Below are 15,088 nucleotides of genomic sequence, written 5' to 3' on the forward strand. Positions count from 1 at the left end.
CACACACTAACAGGCTACACGCCCAGCCATTTCCACAACACTAATGCACCCATCCAAAGACCATTCTTTCACCCGCACCACAGATGCCAATATCCAACCACAATTTACCTGTACCCTCTACCTAACACTTACACTACCCGCCCCGGGTATCCGTGATGGGGGTCCACTCTTCCCCCATTCACACCTTCGCACCATCCACTCCACTCCACAATTTCCACCATACTCACTCCACGACCATCCATTCCAATACTCCATTTATTCCACACTACCATTCTCCATACCTGCTGTTGCACACCTGTGCCCTCACACCTGGTGCCACCTGCACCCTCCTCCTCTTCCTGGACCAGTTGGTCAACACAACACACATCACCATCACTCACTCATACACTGCTCCACACACCTGTTCAGTTGCACACCTGTGCAATCACACCTGTTCGATCACACTTGTTCAATACTCACACACACGGCATTATCTCAGCTAACTACTCCCCTCTGAAACTTGCGCTTCCCAGTCGTCCCTTTAAACTATTGCGCTCCCACGTCATTATCAACCACACTAAACTACTTGCGTCCCCACTACAGGTATCAGTCACTATCTAAACCTTAACGTTACCTAATGTCAGCTTCGCTAGATCCCTATCAATATAACCTAACCCACCCGGGCTAGTTTTCACTGCCATACACCCCATAACTATAGCGCATTTGCCCCCACGTCTGTGAGGGATGGTGGATTTGCCATCCCACCACATCGGGGGTCTCTCACTATAAATTTTGTTCGTCCAAATTCCAACCAATTCAAAAATTTTCCATTTACTGCAAATTCTACCCACTATTATAAATTTCGTATCAAATCACTACCATCATCATCACAGTCCGCTATATCCTAGCCTCGGTGCGTCATGACATCATTAAACTCGGCTTCGTAAAGCCGAGCAATGAATTCGGGTGGTTTGGTCGCCTGCAGGTTGAATCCGTCCGGCTTTCGGTTCAAGGGAGGTGGTTTGGTTGGACCGAGGCTCCACGCACCATCTCGGCGCGGCACCTTGCGGTCCCGGGCCCGATGGCTCAATCTCCCCCGGTCGGAACCCCGTCCCCACGAAGGGGCACCGTTCCACTTCCTCCCACTCGCCCTTGAACCGGACCGGTCGCCTGGCCCAACAAGGCCCGGACTCGACCGTGCGGGGCGGGGCCAAGCCCGAATCGGCAACGACGCTTCGAAGAGAAGCGACGCAGCTTCGATCCGCGCCGGGCCTCGCACCCAACAAAGCACCCCGCGCACCGAGTGCTCGCATCGGCTATCCGTCGCTCTAACCACTAACCCGGTTACCGTCGATGCTTTACTTGCATGCTTACAAGCATACGCTACCCCTTTCACCCTCACAAAACCTGGCGTTCCAACGCCGTCCGTACATTCCACCAACGCTCTCCCTGTTACACACCACACCTCTCGCGCACACTCTTGCGCACACTTTGGTCCACACCTCTCCTCCGTTACGTCCTCCGTAACACTTACCACACCGCGCTTCCCTGTGCTCCCTCGCACACGCGCTTCCACCAACCCAGGTGTGCTTCCTCGCACACCCTCCACCACCACCTTACTCTCCGTGTCACACTCACCCTCGCACGTACACTCCGTATTGCTCTCACTCCCTGTGTCACACCCCGTACACACCGACGTGCATTCTCGCTCGGACTCGGTTTCACTCCCACACTTTACAACACACCCACTCGCCGACGCACACTTTTTCCTCCCACGCGTGCCATTTCCACTCACACGGGACCCTTCACCAACGCCCGGATGCTTCCTCGATCCCAAGCGCGCGAAAATTCTTTTGTCGCTAAACATCCTCTTACAAAATCTCCCAGCACAATACACAACAGCACGACTCACCTGGGGGATCCTTTTCTCCACGCGAACCTGTAAACTTCCATTTGGATTAGCAAGTACATCATCATGATTTGAGCAGGGACTTTGTACATTTTCCATTTCTCCCTGCAATTCCCGGGCTACCTCCGTCATCTCTTCAATTTCAATGCCCACTTCCGCTTTTTCTTTACTCACCTCGACGACCGTTGGCTTTAATAAAACACCCTCCTCTACCTCAGCGGTCGCCGGCTTTTCCAAACCCCGTGTCGCGATTTCTACCCCCGTCATTGTACCCGTGCTTTCCTCCGCTTCGCTCAACCAGCGCTTTTCGACCCGCTTTACCTCGTCGTGCACCCGTGGGACCCTTTCGCCCAACTTGCGGTCTCTGTCCCTCTGCTCCCTTTTCTCCATATCGGCCCTCATTTCTTTCGTTGTTGCTTCAATTTGCTCAGTCTGAGCCTTAATTTGCTCACTCTGAGCCCTCATTTTTGCCATCATTTCAATCATAAAGACTCGCACGTACTCTGGCATCTCTGGCTCGGCTGCCGCGACCATGGGCGTGGCTAAATTTGGTGCCGCTGTAACCACGTGCACGAGAGCGCCATTTTGTGCACCTGATACTCCCTCAACCGCCTCCTCATCGCTCCCCTCCATTTGATCCTGGGTTACTCCTAAACCCCCTATCTCTCCCACCGGCATCCCGTCGCCTTGACCAGCCATGGCGCGATTTCAAAGTTCAGGTTTTGTAAAACAAAACAAATTTCGGCCGCTCCAAATTTTTGACCAAATTTTTTCCTAGATGTTTTAAAAATTTGGTTCGGGCCCCGAATCTCACTCCCAGACACCAATTGTTACTTAACACAATTGGTGTTCCAAAATTTGGGCCTAACAAATTTAGTCCCAGGTCCGAATCCAACTCCAGACAACCAATTGTTACTGATCGCGGATTAAGATGTTATTTACCGAGCGGTGGTATTGCCGCGACCGTTACAGGATCCCTGACTCACCCGATTCACCCAGAACTTTGGCCGTATCGCACCGCAGCTGCCCAATCTGGGAAAAAGACGAAAACGACGAAATGCAAGAGGAAAAGGAATAAAACGAGAAGACGGACAGAAGAGTAATTGGATTTATTATTTACACATGCAAAAAGGAGCAATCAAGGTTTATTTACAACACATAAGACGCAGGTGACACAGTGCAAATACAAGCTTATAGTTATACAGACTTAACTTATTCCCAGGACGGAACAAACAAAGACACTGACTCACACGGGGAATGACAGGAATGGCAGGAGGTGGATGGCTGGAGGTGAACGCTTGGTGGAGCCAACGCGGAGCTTGGTGGAGCCTTGGTGGAGGTGAACGCTTGGTGGAGCCAACGCGGAGCCTGGGTGGAGCCTTGGTGGAGGTGAACGCTTGGTGGAGCCAACGCGGAGCTTGGGGGGTTGGTGTGACGGGTTCTCTCTCCTTCCCTCACAAGCTTCAGGACTCTTTCTCTCTCTTCCTTAGTCCCACCCAGTCCAACAACTTCCTCTCTTGCTTAGTCCCACCCAGTCCAACAACTTCCTCTCTTGCTTAGTCCAACTCAAGGCCTTCCTGTCTTCTGATCTCCTCCCTCCTCGACTCCTCACCGCAACCAACGCAACCACTGACCGCCACCACCGACTCCTCACCGCAACCAACTGACCACCGACTCCACTGACTGACTCTTCACGACTCTCTCTTGACGACCAACTCTTTGTGACCAACTCAAAGTGCATCTCCTCTGGGAACACCCCCCGCCGTGGGTTATATAGGCCCCGCCCCTCAACCTTTGCGAACCTCCCCCAAACGTTCTCTCCCCGCCCTCTCAAGCCAAACCCCTTGTTCATGGTTGGTCGAGTGGGGCCGGCTCACTCCTCCCCTCTCTGACGAGGTGGGGACCCGCCTTCCTTCCCCCAACCCTGCCTCGTGGTCAATGGCGGATGAAGGGAAAACCGCCCAACATGCAGTTGGCAATGCGAATTGCAATTGACGGAAAGGGGGGAATGGAAGTGTTGGGAGTGGGAATGAAGGGAATCTATCTCTTTCACTGGTGCAATGGAGTATTTCAATTAATGGAAGACACAGCCTTACACTAATACACATAATAAGGATATAACTGTCAAAAAAGATATATCGTGTCCTGCATGTATGTTTTATGGACTAACTACGGGAATGCCCTTTGACCTTTATACAACCACAAACGGAGGGAGGAGGGGTGATATTTTACAACAACCTTTTACAACAACATTTTACCACAACAATAAAATAAAAAAACATTCTCATATCCACAACAATATGTCTGAACCTTGTGAGCGAAATATCTTGAAAAATAAGCGAAGTACCAACTTCTAATCTGGTGTGTGGGTGGATCTAGGCACAAGCAAGAAGGCTGTTTAAAATTGGGTCGCCACGTCAAATTCCAAGATGGCCGCCGCCATGTATGTCTGAACCTTGTGAGATGAATATCTTGAAAAATAAGCGAAGTACCAACTTCTAATTTGGTGTGTGGGTGTACCTCGGCATAAGGAAGACCGCTATTGCAAATTGGGTAGCCACGTCAAACTCCAAGATGGCCGCCACCATATATATGTCTGAACCTTGTGAGTGAAATATCTTGGAAAATAAGCAAAGTACCAACTTCTAATCTGGTGTTTCGCTGTGTCTAGGCACAAGGAAGAACGCTATTGAAAATTGGGTCGCCACATCAAAATCCAAGATGGCCGCCTCCATGCATGTCTGAACCTTGTGAGCGAAATATCATATCATCGCATGTTTTCTGCGTCTTCCACTTTGTCAACTCACATCACTTCACCGACGGGGGACCTCGGCGTAACGCTTGTTGGTACTGTTATCCTCTCTTGATTTATCCAGTAAGGTTTAAGGGTGAGAGGGATTTTGTCTAACTATAAAGTATTTTTTTGGGCCCTTTGTTGTCCCCCGTCGCACAGCGTAGCGAAAGGGGGACTATGGCTTTCCCCTCCGTCCGTGTCCGTCCATCCATCCGTCCGTCCGTCCGTGCGTGCGTGTTTGCGTGCGGGCGTGTGTGCATGCGTAAGCGAAGGACCGCATTCAAATTTGGTGTGTGGGTGCAACCCACGTCAAAATCCAAGATGGCCGCCGCCATGTATGTCTGATGCCATGTATGTCTGAACATTATGAGATGAATATCTTGAAAAATAAGCGAAGTACCAACTTCTAATTTGGTGTGTGCGTGTATCTCGGCATAAGGAAGAACGCTGTTGAAAATTGGGTCGCCACGTCAAAATCCAAGATGGCCGCCACCATATATATGTCTGAACATTGTGAGCGAAATATCGCGAAATATAAGCGAAGTACCAACTTCTAATCTGGTGTGTGGGTGTATCTAGGCACAAGGAACGACGCTGTTTAAAATTGGGTCGCCACGTCAAAATCCAAGATGGCCGCCGCCATGTATGTCTGAACCTTGTGAGATGAATATCTTGAAAAATAAGCGAAGTACCAACTTCTAATTTGGTGTGTGGGTGTGTCTCGTCATAAGGAAGAACGCTATTGAAAATTGGGTCGCCACGTCAAAATCCAAGATGGCCGCCTCCATGTATGTCTGAACCTTGTGAGCGAAATATCATATCAAAGCATGTTTTCTGCGTCTTCCACTTTGTCAACTCACATCACTTCACCGACGGGGGACCTAGGCGTAACGCTTGTTGACATTAAGAACCAAATGATGTCGGTCACACCACTCGTGGACACGTAACGACAAGGTTTGATTATATCGAGTTGATTTTTGGGAGGATGGTGTTGCCACATCCTGTAAGCTTGTTTTCTTTATCCAGGCACATGATCGTCACGTCGGCTACTTCCACTTCCTCACCCTCATGGCATTTTATATTTTCTTGGAGGAGAAGGTATGTATTTTGCACAAAAATATGAAAATAATTGTGTTCTCTCCTATTTTAGACTTGTCTATTGGCACTTATTTGGTAATACCATTGTTTTACTCTTTATTTTTTATGTAAAGGCAACTTTGATCATGTGACATTTGTGATTTCGTTTTTCGATTGACTACAGCAGGTCACATGTTGATTTTGATTATATCGTGAGTATATATAGATTATATAGATGTTGATTTTGAAGGTGTTAATAGATCAAAATTGTTGAGACAATCGAACATTTAATGGATCGATTGTAAATCGTAGGTCGTGATTATCGAATTTATTTCACTTAAATGGGACATTGAACTTCCTCCTCACAATCCACAGTTTTACTCATAAAATCTGAGCCCCAAAAACCTCTTTCACCCTGAAAGTAAAATAAATTACATCACTGAAGGTTGTTGCCTTTGGATGTCAGTAAATTGACAAATTTCACATGGTCGAATCGGCCACGTGCTACCCCTTTTTCCTCTTTCTCATGTTCAATTTCACTTATTGTAAGATTGTCGTTTCATACTTCATGATGAGTAAATTCAACCAATAACCTATCTATCTAGTTTATCGGCAAATTGTCACGATTCTTTCCTGGGCATTGCTCTGTTACTTTTCCTTTTCCTTTTTTTGGCAAATTATTAAATGTTAAACTAGAAGGCCATTCAGTAGAGCGCATACTCCCGCCGTGGGTCAAGTTGGAATCGTACGTTTTGTTGAACATCCCCTCTCCCCAAAACAATCAATGAAAAATAAAGTAGGCCCTAACTGTCAGAGAATGCGCAGACAAACAAACAAACAACAACTTGTCTTTTATACAGATTTGGCATTTAATATGGAATATTTTTTTTGTGGGGGTGAACTTACTATTCAAGATGACTTAGAACCAAAAGTTAATTGGAATTATGTTGAAATTATTCTAGATTTTGTTAATGTGACCTTTAAAAGAAACAAAAACCACATTTGACATTTCGAAGCAAATAAATTGATCCTTGAAAGTGATGTAAACTGATATCGAACTCAATTCACGGACATTACTGTGTTAAACTTATGTGCGTTTTCCAGAAGTATCTCTTTATTTTGCACATCAGCCAAATTTTTTTTTAACAAAAACAAAAGTTAAATTATGATTGGGATTACGGACAGTAAAATTACAGTTCAGTACTTTGTGTAACCCCCACGAGCATTCAGGAGAGCACGTACACGTTGAGGCATGCTGTTCACGAGATTTGCCAAGGTTTGGACAGGAATCGCTTGCCATGCAGTTACAATAGCCTGCTGCAATTCACGCACAGAGGCAGGCTGCTGGTCCAAGTTGTCGATTTGACGCGTTAATTCTGCCCACACGTTCTCTCTCGGATTCATATCCGGGGACATGGCAGGCCACTCCATATGCTCTACATCACGGTCAGCAAGAAAGTGTTTGGATCATGCGAGCACGATGAGGCCGTGCATTGTCATCTTGGAAGACAAAGTTTCCTCGAAAGGCTGCACGAACAAATGGAAGCAATGTTTCTTCCAGAATGGCCCTGTGCTTGAACTGGTTCAGGTTTCCAATCAGAACAACCAGGTCAGTTTTGCCCCCTGTATGAAAAGCAGCCCAAACGGTCACCCCACCACCTCCAGCTTGGACTCTTGGTACTATACAATCTTCGTTGTAGGCTTCATGCACTTGTCTGCGCACTCGGACGCGGCCATCTTGATGATAGACCAGAAATCTAGACTCGTCACTGAAGATCACGCGATTCCAGTGTCCTGGCTGCCATTGACGGTGCTCTCTGGCCCACTGCAATCGGCGCTGGCGGTGTTGTCTGGTCAGACGTGGCTTTCTCAGGGGACGCCTGGCACGATAGCCTGCTCGAACCAGTCGTTGGTTGACTAGCCTTCTGGATACAGGCACATTTGTCAGTTTGTCAGTTGCTGCCACTCAGCCCTAAGCCGATTAGCTGACTTGGTATGGCCATTGCAGACTAACCGGTGCAGCTGGCGATCATCCCTCCTTGTGGTTCTGCGGGGACGTCCTGGCCTCGGTATTGGAGTAGGGACACCCCTCCGAGCATTTCGTTTCAGAATATTTGACACCTGACCTTGAGTGATGCCATACTGCCGAGCAATAGCACGCTGTTTCATGCCGGAATTTCGTAAAGTCACCACTAAATGACAAACAGCATTGTCGAGTTGACGGACCATCTCCAGGGGAAGCGGCAATAACTTTTGTAGACGTGCAGCAGTTGTTTTCCACTAATACAGAACGCAACAACCCTTATATACCCGATTGTGAAGCCAATCGTCACATGTACCTGTCCGTACATTTTGTCATGCCACCTGTGATATAATCCTGTTATTGACTTCTTGCTGCGACAGACAATCAGTGACATGGTTCTTTTACCAAAGAAATCACCGAAGCATCAAAGAAACTCACCAGATTGATATACCGAGTTCAGAAAGTAAACCCAAGTCAAGAAAAAAAAAAAATTCCATATTAAATGCCAAGTTTGTATATATATATAGATATAGAAGCATACATATATAGAATATATAGAAGAATATATAGAAGAAGATAATATTGTTGTGGTTTTTAGAACCCTCCACTTTGTAAATATTTGTAATATTCCCTTATAAATAATCCCCTGTAAATACTCCCATTTTTGGTGTAAAGGTCAAAGGTCGCACCCTAGTTAGGCCATGAGCAACACGTAGCACACCATAGGCTTCTTCTTTAGTTATTTCGTTAGTATGTGTTTCAGGTACGGATCTGTTCCCAATAGTTGAATCTGCATTGTATTAATTAAATAAGAGTAGGTCCCCTTGTCAATTCATATTGCGGCGTAGCCTTCCTCCAAATTGTGTTCCTTGGCTTGCCAGTAGCGTTCGCTGCCTGGCTCAAGCCGCCATTGAACACGAGGTCAGGCTTGGAGAAGAAGGGGGCGGGGCGGCATGAACGAGGTGTGGCCACGTCAACTCACCACCAGGGCATGGCCGGTAAGCCCCACCAGCCAACCAGGGCTGAGGTGAGCTCGTTAATAGGCATGGCTCGATGAAGCGCGGCTTGATTTCTAAACAGGTTATAAAAGCGCAAGCGCCAAGCCCTCTAGGGAGATGCGCTTAGGGAGGCCATTGATGAAGAACTGCGCAGGGGACCGTTGCGATTGAGAGAACAGCGCAGAGACGGCGGATGATAAGAACACTGCGTAGAGGATCGCTTGGAACCATCGGTGATACGAACTGCCGTTTGGTTTGAGAGTGTTCGGCACGCTATACTCACGCAGCATCCCCGCCCCTCGCATATGTAAGGTCCGGTCGTGCGCCAACGACACGCGAAGCTGCCTGCCATTCTTCGCGGCGGACCCGGAGCCTGGAACCATCTGCTTGGACCCTTCTCTTCCTTCCCACCACCACCACCCCATTCGTGTAAGTGTGTTTGTACTGTCCTGGGCGTGTGATAATATAAGACTGTTTAAGGCTGCCCTGTGTCACTGCTTCTTCTTCTTCTTGTATATTCCCTTCTTTCATTTCCATTTCGGGTTTCTTGTACATAATTAATAAATTATATTTGTTCTTGCTTTACTTTGGTTCCTCTCTTCCGATCGCTTGCGTCCTGTCCCCAATTGAATATCGGTGGCACGATATAGGAACCGCTATAATCGGGTTTAGACTGCCGCTAACGGTTCGAGCTTCGGATTGCTAAACCGCTCGGCAACATTCCATCTTGTCCGTGGCTCGGGCAGAAGGAGCGCCCTGCTTTGCGGCGAGGTTGGCGAAGGTATCTGGAAACCGATTGACCAGTCACCCTGGTCAATCTCAACCCCGAAAAGGAGCGCGATATCTTCTAGGACTCAGACGGCCAGCTTAATAGACGAGGGGATTAAACCCCCCTCGGTAAGGGGAGCGCCGTAATCCGAGATCCGCAACAATTGGTGTCGGGGAGTGGGATTGGACCCAAACCAAATTTTTTAATCCATCTTAAAAATTTGGTCAAAATTACGGGCGGCCGAAATTTAGTATTTAACAACCAAATTTATATCGTGCCATGGATGGTCAAGGTGGTCAGATGCCGGTGGGGGAGATAGAAGAGGAAGAGGTTGAATCGACCCAGGACCCCAGGGAAGAGGTGGGAGAAATAGAAGAGGAGGTCGAGGAAGGTGCGGTAGAGGTGGGTTGCAGGCACACAAGATGGCGGCGCCTCGCACATGGTCACGGCCACACAAAATGGCGGCGCCTCGCACATGGCGACGAGGGCCGCGCCCTCTGCACAAGCGGGAGGGATAGATATGCAAGTCCTCATGGCGCAGCTGCAGGCAGTCATACAAACGGAGATTGGAAATCTACTTGAAGGGGTTAGAAACGAAATAGGTGGCCAGATAAAAGAATGTGGGAAGAGCATTGATTGCAGATCGGGCGGAATGGTTGTGGGGGTATGTGACGAGGTAGCGCGGTGTGAGGAGCGCGGGAGAAGTGAGTTGGAGCAAGGCACAGCCGGGTGGACCGGGATAGAGATCGCGACCCGGGGTATGGGGAAGCCGGCGACCGCCGAGGTAGAAGAGAAAATTTTATTAGAGCCAGCGGTCGTCGAGGGAAAAGAAAATAAAGGAAAAGAATTAATTCAAATTGGCAAAGAAACCGAACCAATAGTGGAAATGGAAATTGGAGAGACCGCAGACGTAGAAAAGCACTCGCGGGGTGAAGAGATGGAATATGTGCAAAGCCCGTGCTCGCATCATGACGCCATGCTTAATCCTTATAAAGATTTGCAGGTGGTGTTGGAGCGAGGAGGAAGAAGCGCCCAGGTGAGTTGGGCTGTATATTGTGCGGGGAGATTTTGCAGGAGAATGTTTGGCGCGAGAGGGTTTTTCGCGCGCTTGGGATCGAGACGGCACCCGGGCATTTGTGGAGGGTCCCTTGTGAGTGGTGTGAGAGAAAATGGCGTGCATGTGAGGAAAAAGTGTGCGTCGAAGAGTGAGTGTGTGACAGAGTATGGGAGTGATACCGGGTGTGAGAGCGAATGCACGTCGGAGGGTATGTGCGAAACCGAGTGTACGGAGTGCGACGGAGTGTGCGTTGGTGGTGGCGTGTGTGCGAGAAGGCACACCTGAGTTGGTGGTGGAGCGCGTGAGTGGGTGTATGCGGGAGTACACACCCGTGAGTGGTATGGAGTACCTACCGGGAGAGTGTGCATGAGGAGAGAGTGCGGTGATGGAATGTGCGGAGTGCGTGAGGATGACTTGGTGTGCGAATGAGAATGTAAAAAGGAACGCGTGGTGTGAGCATGCGAAGGGAGCATCGACATTAACCGGGACAGCGTTCAGACTGACGTTTAGCCGACGCGAGCCCTCGGTCCGTGCCGGGCGGTGTGTGCTGCGGGAGCCGGCGGGGGTTGGTGTCGCGTCGCTCCTGTTCGGAGCGTCGTGCACGATTCGGGCCGGGCCCTGCCCTGCACGGTCGAGTCCGCGCTTTGCCAGGCAAAGCGGGCGGCCCGGTTCGAGAGGAAGGAGGAGGGGTCGGAGTGGCGCCCCCTTGTGGTGGCGGTGCTCCACCTGGGCAAAGCTGGGCCATCGCGCTTGGCAGCGCAAGGCCTTGCGTAGGGATGTTGCCTTGAGCCTTGGCCCGACGAAACCTCCTCCCCTGAATCGAGTGCCGGACGGACCCAACCTACAGTAGACCAAACCACCCGTATTCATTGCTCGGCTTTGCAACGCCGAGCTTTGAAAATGCATTGACGTACCGAGAGGCTCAGAGTAGTGGACGATTGATGATAGTAGTGTTAGTGATGGCGAATGGTAGTTTTATCATTCGCGTCACGTCGGGGGCAAAGGAGCTATAGTTTATGGGGTTATGGCGGTGAAAACCTAGCCAGGGAGGGCTTGGATAATGTTAGGGTTTAGAAATGACCATAGGTAACTGTAGATTTAAGTAGCGACATCATACCTGTAGTAGGGGACGTAGGTAGATTAGTTTGGATGATAACGACGTAGGATGTGCAATAGTATAAGGGAAGACGGGAAGCACTAAGTTAGAGGGAAACCAGGTAGCCAGATGATGCAGTGTGTGTGTGTGTAGGAAGTGATTGAGCAGAGTATTGTGAAAGGTGTGATTGTGCATTGAGTTGAGTGTATTGTATTGAGTGAATGGTCCTGGAGGGAAGGAGGGTGCAAGTGCCACCAGGTGTGCAAGTGCCACCAGGTGTGTGGGCACCAGGTGTGCAAGTGGAATACAGGTGGCAAGTGAGAATGGTTGCATGGAATGAATGGTCTGGAATAAATGGAGTATGGAATGGATTGAAAATGGATGGAGTGGAATGGATTGAGTGAAAATCTGTGAGCGGACACCCATCACAATCGGGAGAGTGAAAATTTGTGAGAGCGGACACCCATCACAATCGGGAGAGTGAAAATTTGTGAGAGTGGACACCCATCACAATCGGGTGAGTGAAAATTTGTGAGAGTGGGCACCCATCACAATCGGGAGAGTGAAAATTTGTGATAGCGGACACCCATCACAATTGGGGGAGTGAAAATTTGTGATAGCGGACACCCATCACAATCGGGAGAGTGAAAATTTGTGAGAGCGGACACCCATCACAATCGGGATTGCACGGGTTAGTGAATGGAGGGAAAAGGTGTGTGAGCACAAAAGGTGTGCGAAACAAAAAAGATGAAGGTGTGTGAGCACAAAATGGTGTGCAAGACATTTGGTGAGTGGAAATAAATGGGGTGCGAGACAAAAGGTGTGTGGAGTGAGTAGTGTGGAATACGTGGAGTGGAGTGGTTGGTGCGAAAGGAGTGGATGGGGAAGGATGGACCCCTCCACGAGTACCCAGGCAGGGTAGTTTAAAAGTTAGGTAGCGGGAGTAGGTAAATTGTGGTTGGATATTGGCATCTGTGGTGCGAGAGTAGCAGAGTACTGCTTGAGGGGTGCATTAGTGTGAGTAAATTGGCTGGGCATGTGGCCTGTTAGTGAGTGTGATTAAATGGGCACTCCGCCACTGTTAGTCTGTCGGCCAGGTGAGGCCGCAGGTAGGCTCTGGGAACCAGTAGTTGTTCAATGGGGCCCGAGGATCCAGAGGACGGACCCGGGTAGCCTGACGCCAGAGAGGGCGGTAGGGGGTGAGAGCGCCAGAGGGCCTTCCCCAGGTAGGTTAGGGTAAGGAGTAGGTAAGCTCGGGAGACAACTGCAGTGGCGGAGGTGTGCAGGTGAGCGGACCTGCTGGGAGCGCCACACGACCCAGCCCGGAAATTGTGTGAGGGCACAGGGTGAAGAATCGGAGGAGTGAGACCCCAAATTGGTGAGCACCACAGTTTGGTCAATGGGAGTTCGGTTTTTAGAATCACATAGTGTAAAATGGCCAATGGTTTGGCAGGGAAAGACCCCGGGTAGTGTAAAGAGTGTTAATGTCATTTAGAGTATAGTTAGGATTGAAAGTCTCTTCGCACCATCTGCATCCACTCACCAAGGTGACAGGACTCCACACCACCGTTTTTTGCAAATGTCTGGTATGTAAGACGCATCATGACGTGGGGGTGACATTGTGCTCATTGTTCCATCTCTTCCTCCTTATGAGGGATTGATGGTAAATTCGGAATAGAGGGATTAATGAGAAATTGGGATTGATGACGAATTTGGTATAGAGGGGAGCTATGGGGAAGACAAGACGTAGCGACGAATTTGTAAATTGTATAAATACGGGGTAAGGGCAAGGGTAGATTAGGTGACAGGGGGGGGGGGGGGGGGGAGGACGTACGGTAGGGACGAGCTTTCTCGGCTTGTTCTCCTGCGCACCTCACCTCTGCATTACCTTGTGTTAACGTGTACTCTTGCGCCCTTGCACCCCGCTAACCCTGCTTTGTCTCCCTTCCCCACTCATGGACCGTGGTCTTTGGGTACTGAGGGGAAAGTGTGCAGGCATCGTAGTTGTGTGCCCGCACCGTCGCTGCTGCCTGCCTGGACCGGTACCACACTTATGGACCGCACGTTGTTGTGGCCGAGCACCACACTGTATGGACCACAGGTCCGTGGCCGAGCACCACATTCATGGACCCCACAATTTGGGGCCTGGCACCTCTGCTGGGGACCGGCCATTGTGGCCATGAGATCTTGCTTGCGGACCACGGTAAAGGTGGCACCTAAGCCATGCAGGTGTACCACCTTAGTTGGCCCCTGCTGGCCATAATTAAAGAAATGGACATGGTTTGTGCCTTCCTTTTAGTACCAACTAGGCCGCAAGCAAAGAAGTCGTCCAGAACCATCGGCCCACCAGATAAGACGTCGCAAGGCATCATTATTCTTGAAATGTGATGACTGTGCACCAGATGGTGCTTTTTGTGCATGTTGGTGCTTTTGGTGCTTTTTGTTTTTTGGTGCTTATTGGTGCTGGTGGTATCGGTGCAGTGGAGTGCATGCCTTTCCTCTTTTCAAAGCATCTTCTTTTGTTTCCCAAAAGACAGGTCCTGGGTTCGCGTTTGTAAATACCAAATAGTGTCTTTGTAAATAATGCTCCCCACCGTCAATGTTTAGTTTTGAAGACAATTCCGTGATTCGGTTATCCTGTGGGCGTGAATCTGTTACATAGAATGCAACGCAGCAGGTGGGACATACTTAGTTGTTTTAAAAATGTCGCACTTAGGCTGAAGTTAATAGTACAGGGTTACCACACCTGAGTCACACGAAGTTAAAGTTCTGTCGGGCCGGGACGGCCCTGGAGGTAATGAGGGTGCAGTGTTGTGGTTTTTAGAACCCTCCACTTTGTAAATATTTGGAATATTCCCTTATAAATAATCCCCTGTAAATACTCCCATTTTTGGTGTAAAGGTCAAAGGTCGCACCCTAGTTAGGCCACGAGCAACACGTAGCATACCATAGGCTTCTTCTTTAGTTATTTCGTTAGTATGTGTTTCAGGTAAGGATCTGTTCCCAATAGTTGAATCTGCGTTGTATTAATTAAATAAGAGTAGGTCCCCTTGTCAATTCATATTGCGGCGTAGCCTTCCTCCAAATTGTGTTCCTTGGCTTGCCAGTAGTGTTCGCTGCCTGGCTCAAGCCGCCATTGAACACGAGGTCAGGCTTGTAGAAGAAGGGGGCGGGGCGGCAAGAACGAGGTGTGGCCACGTCAACTCACCACCAGGGCGTGGCCGGTAAGCCCCACCAGCCAACCAGGGCTGAGGTGAGCTCGTTAATAGGCATGGCTCGATGAAGCACGGCTTGATTTCTAAGCAGGTTATAAAAGCGCAGGCGCCAAGCCCTCTAGGGAGATGCGCGAGGGGAGGCCATTGATGAAGAACTGCGCAGGGAACCGT

The 15,088-nt window shown here is 49.3% G+C and overlaps 1 protein-coding gene across 6 annotated transcripts in view; it reads left to right on the plus strand.

Moving 5' to 3' along the window:
* Nucleotides 1-15,088, plus strand: part of LOC144892637 (folylpolyglutamate synthase, mitochondrial-like) — a 67,426-nt gene that overhangs the window by 19,379 nt on the left and 32,959 nt on the right. For all 6 annotated transcript variants that reach the window (XR_013623841.1, XM_078780327.1, XM_078780326.1 and 3 more), the window contains exon 7: nt 5,709-5,780. Coding sequence is in view for 5 of the 6 variants with exons in the window: in XM_078780327.1 (XP_078636453.1) it covers nt 5,709-5,780 (72 nt within the window). In the remaining variant the exon portion in view is untranslated. The remainder of the gene's footprint in view (nt 1-5,708; nt 5,781-15,088) is intronic.

The sequence above is a fragment of the Myxine glutinosa genome, chromosome 6 (genome assembly GCF_964187855.1).
Source record: "Myxine glutinosa chromosome 6, kmMyxGlut1.1, whole genome shotgun sequence".
In the NCBI taxonomy this organism is placed as follows: domain Eukaryota; kingdom Metazoa; phylum Chordata; class Myxini; order Myxiniformes; family Myxinidae; genus Myxine; species Myxine glutinosa.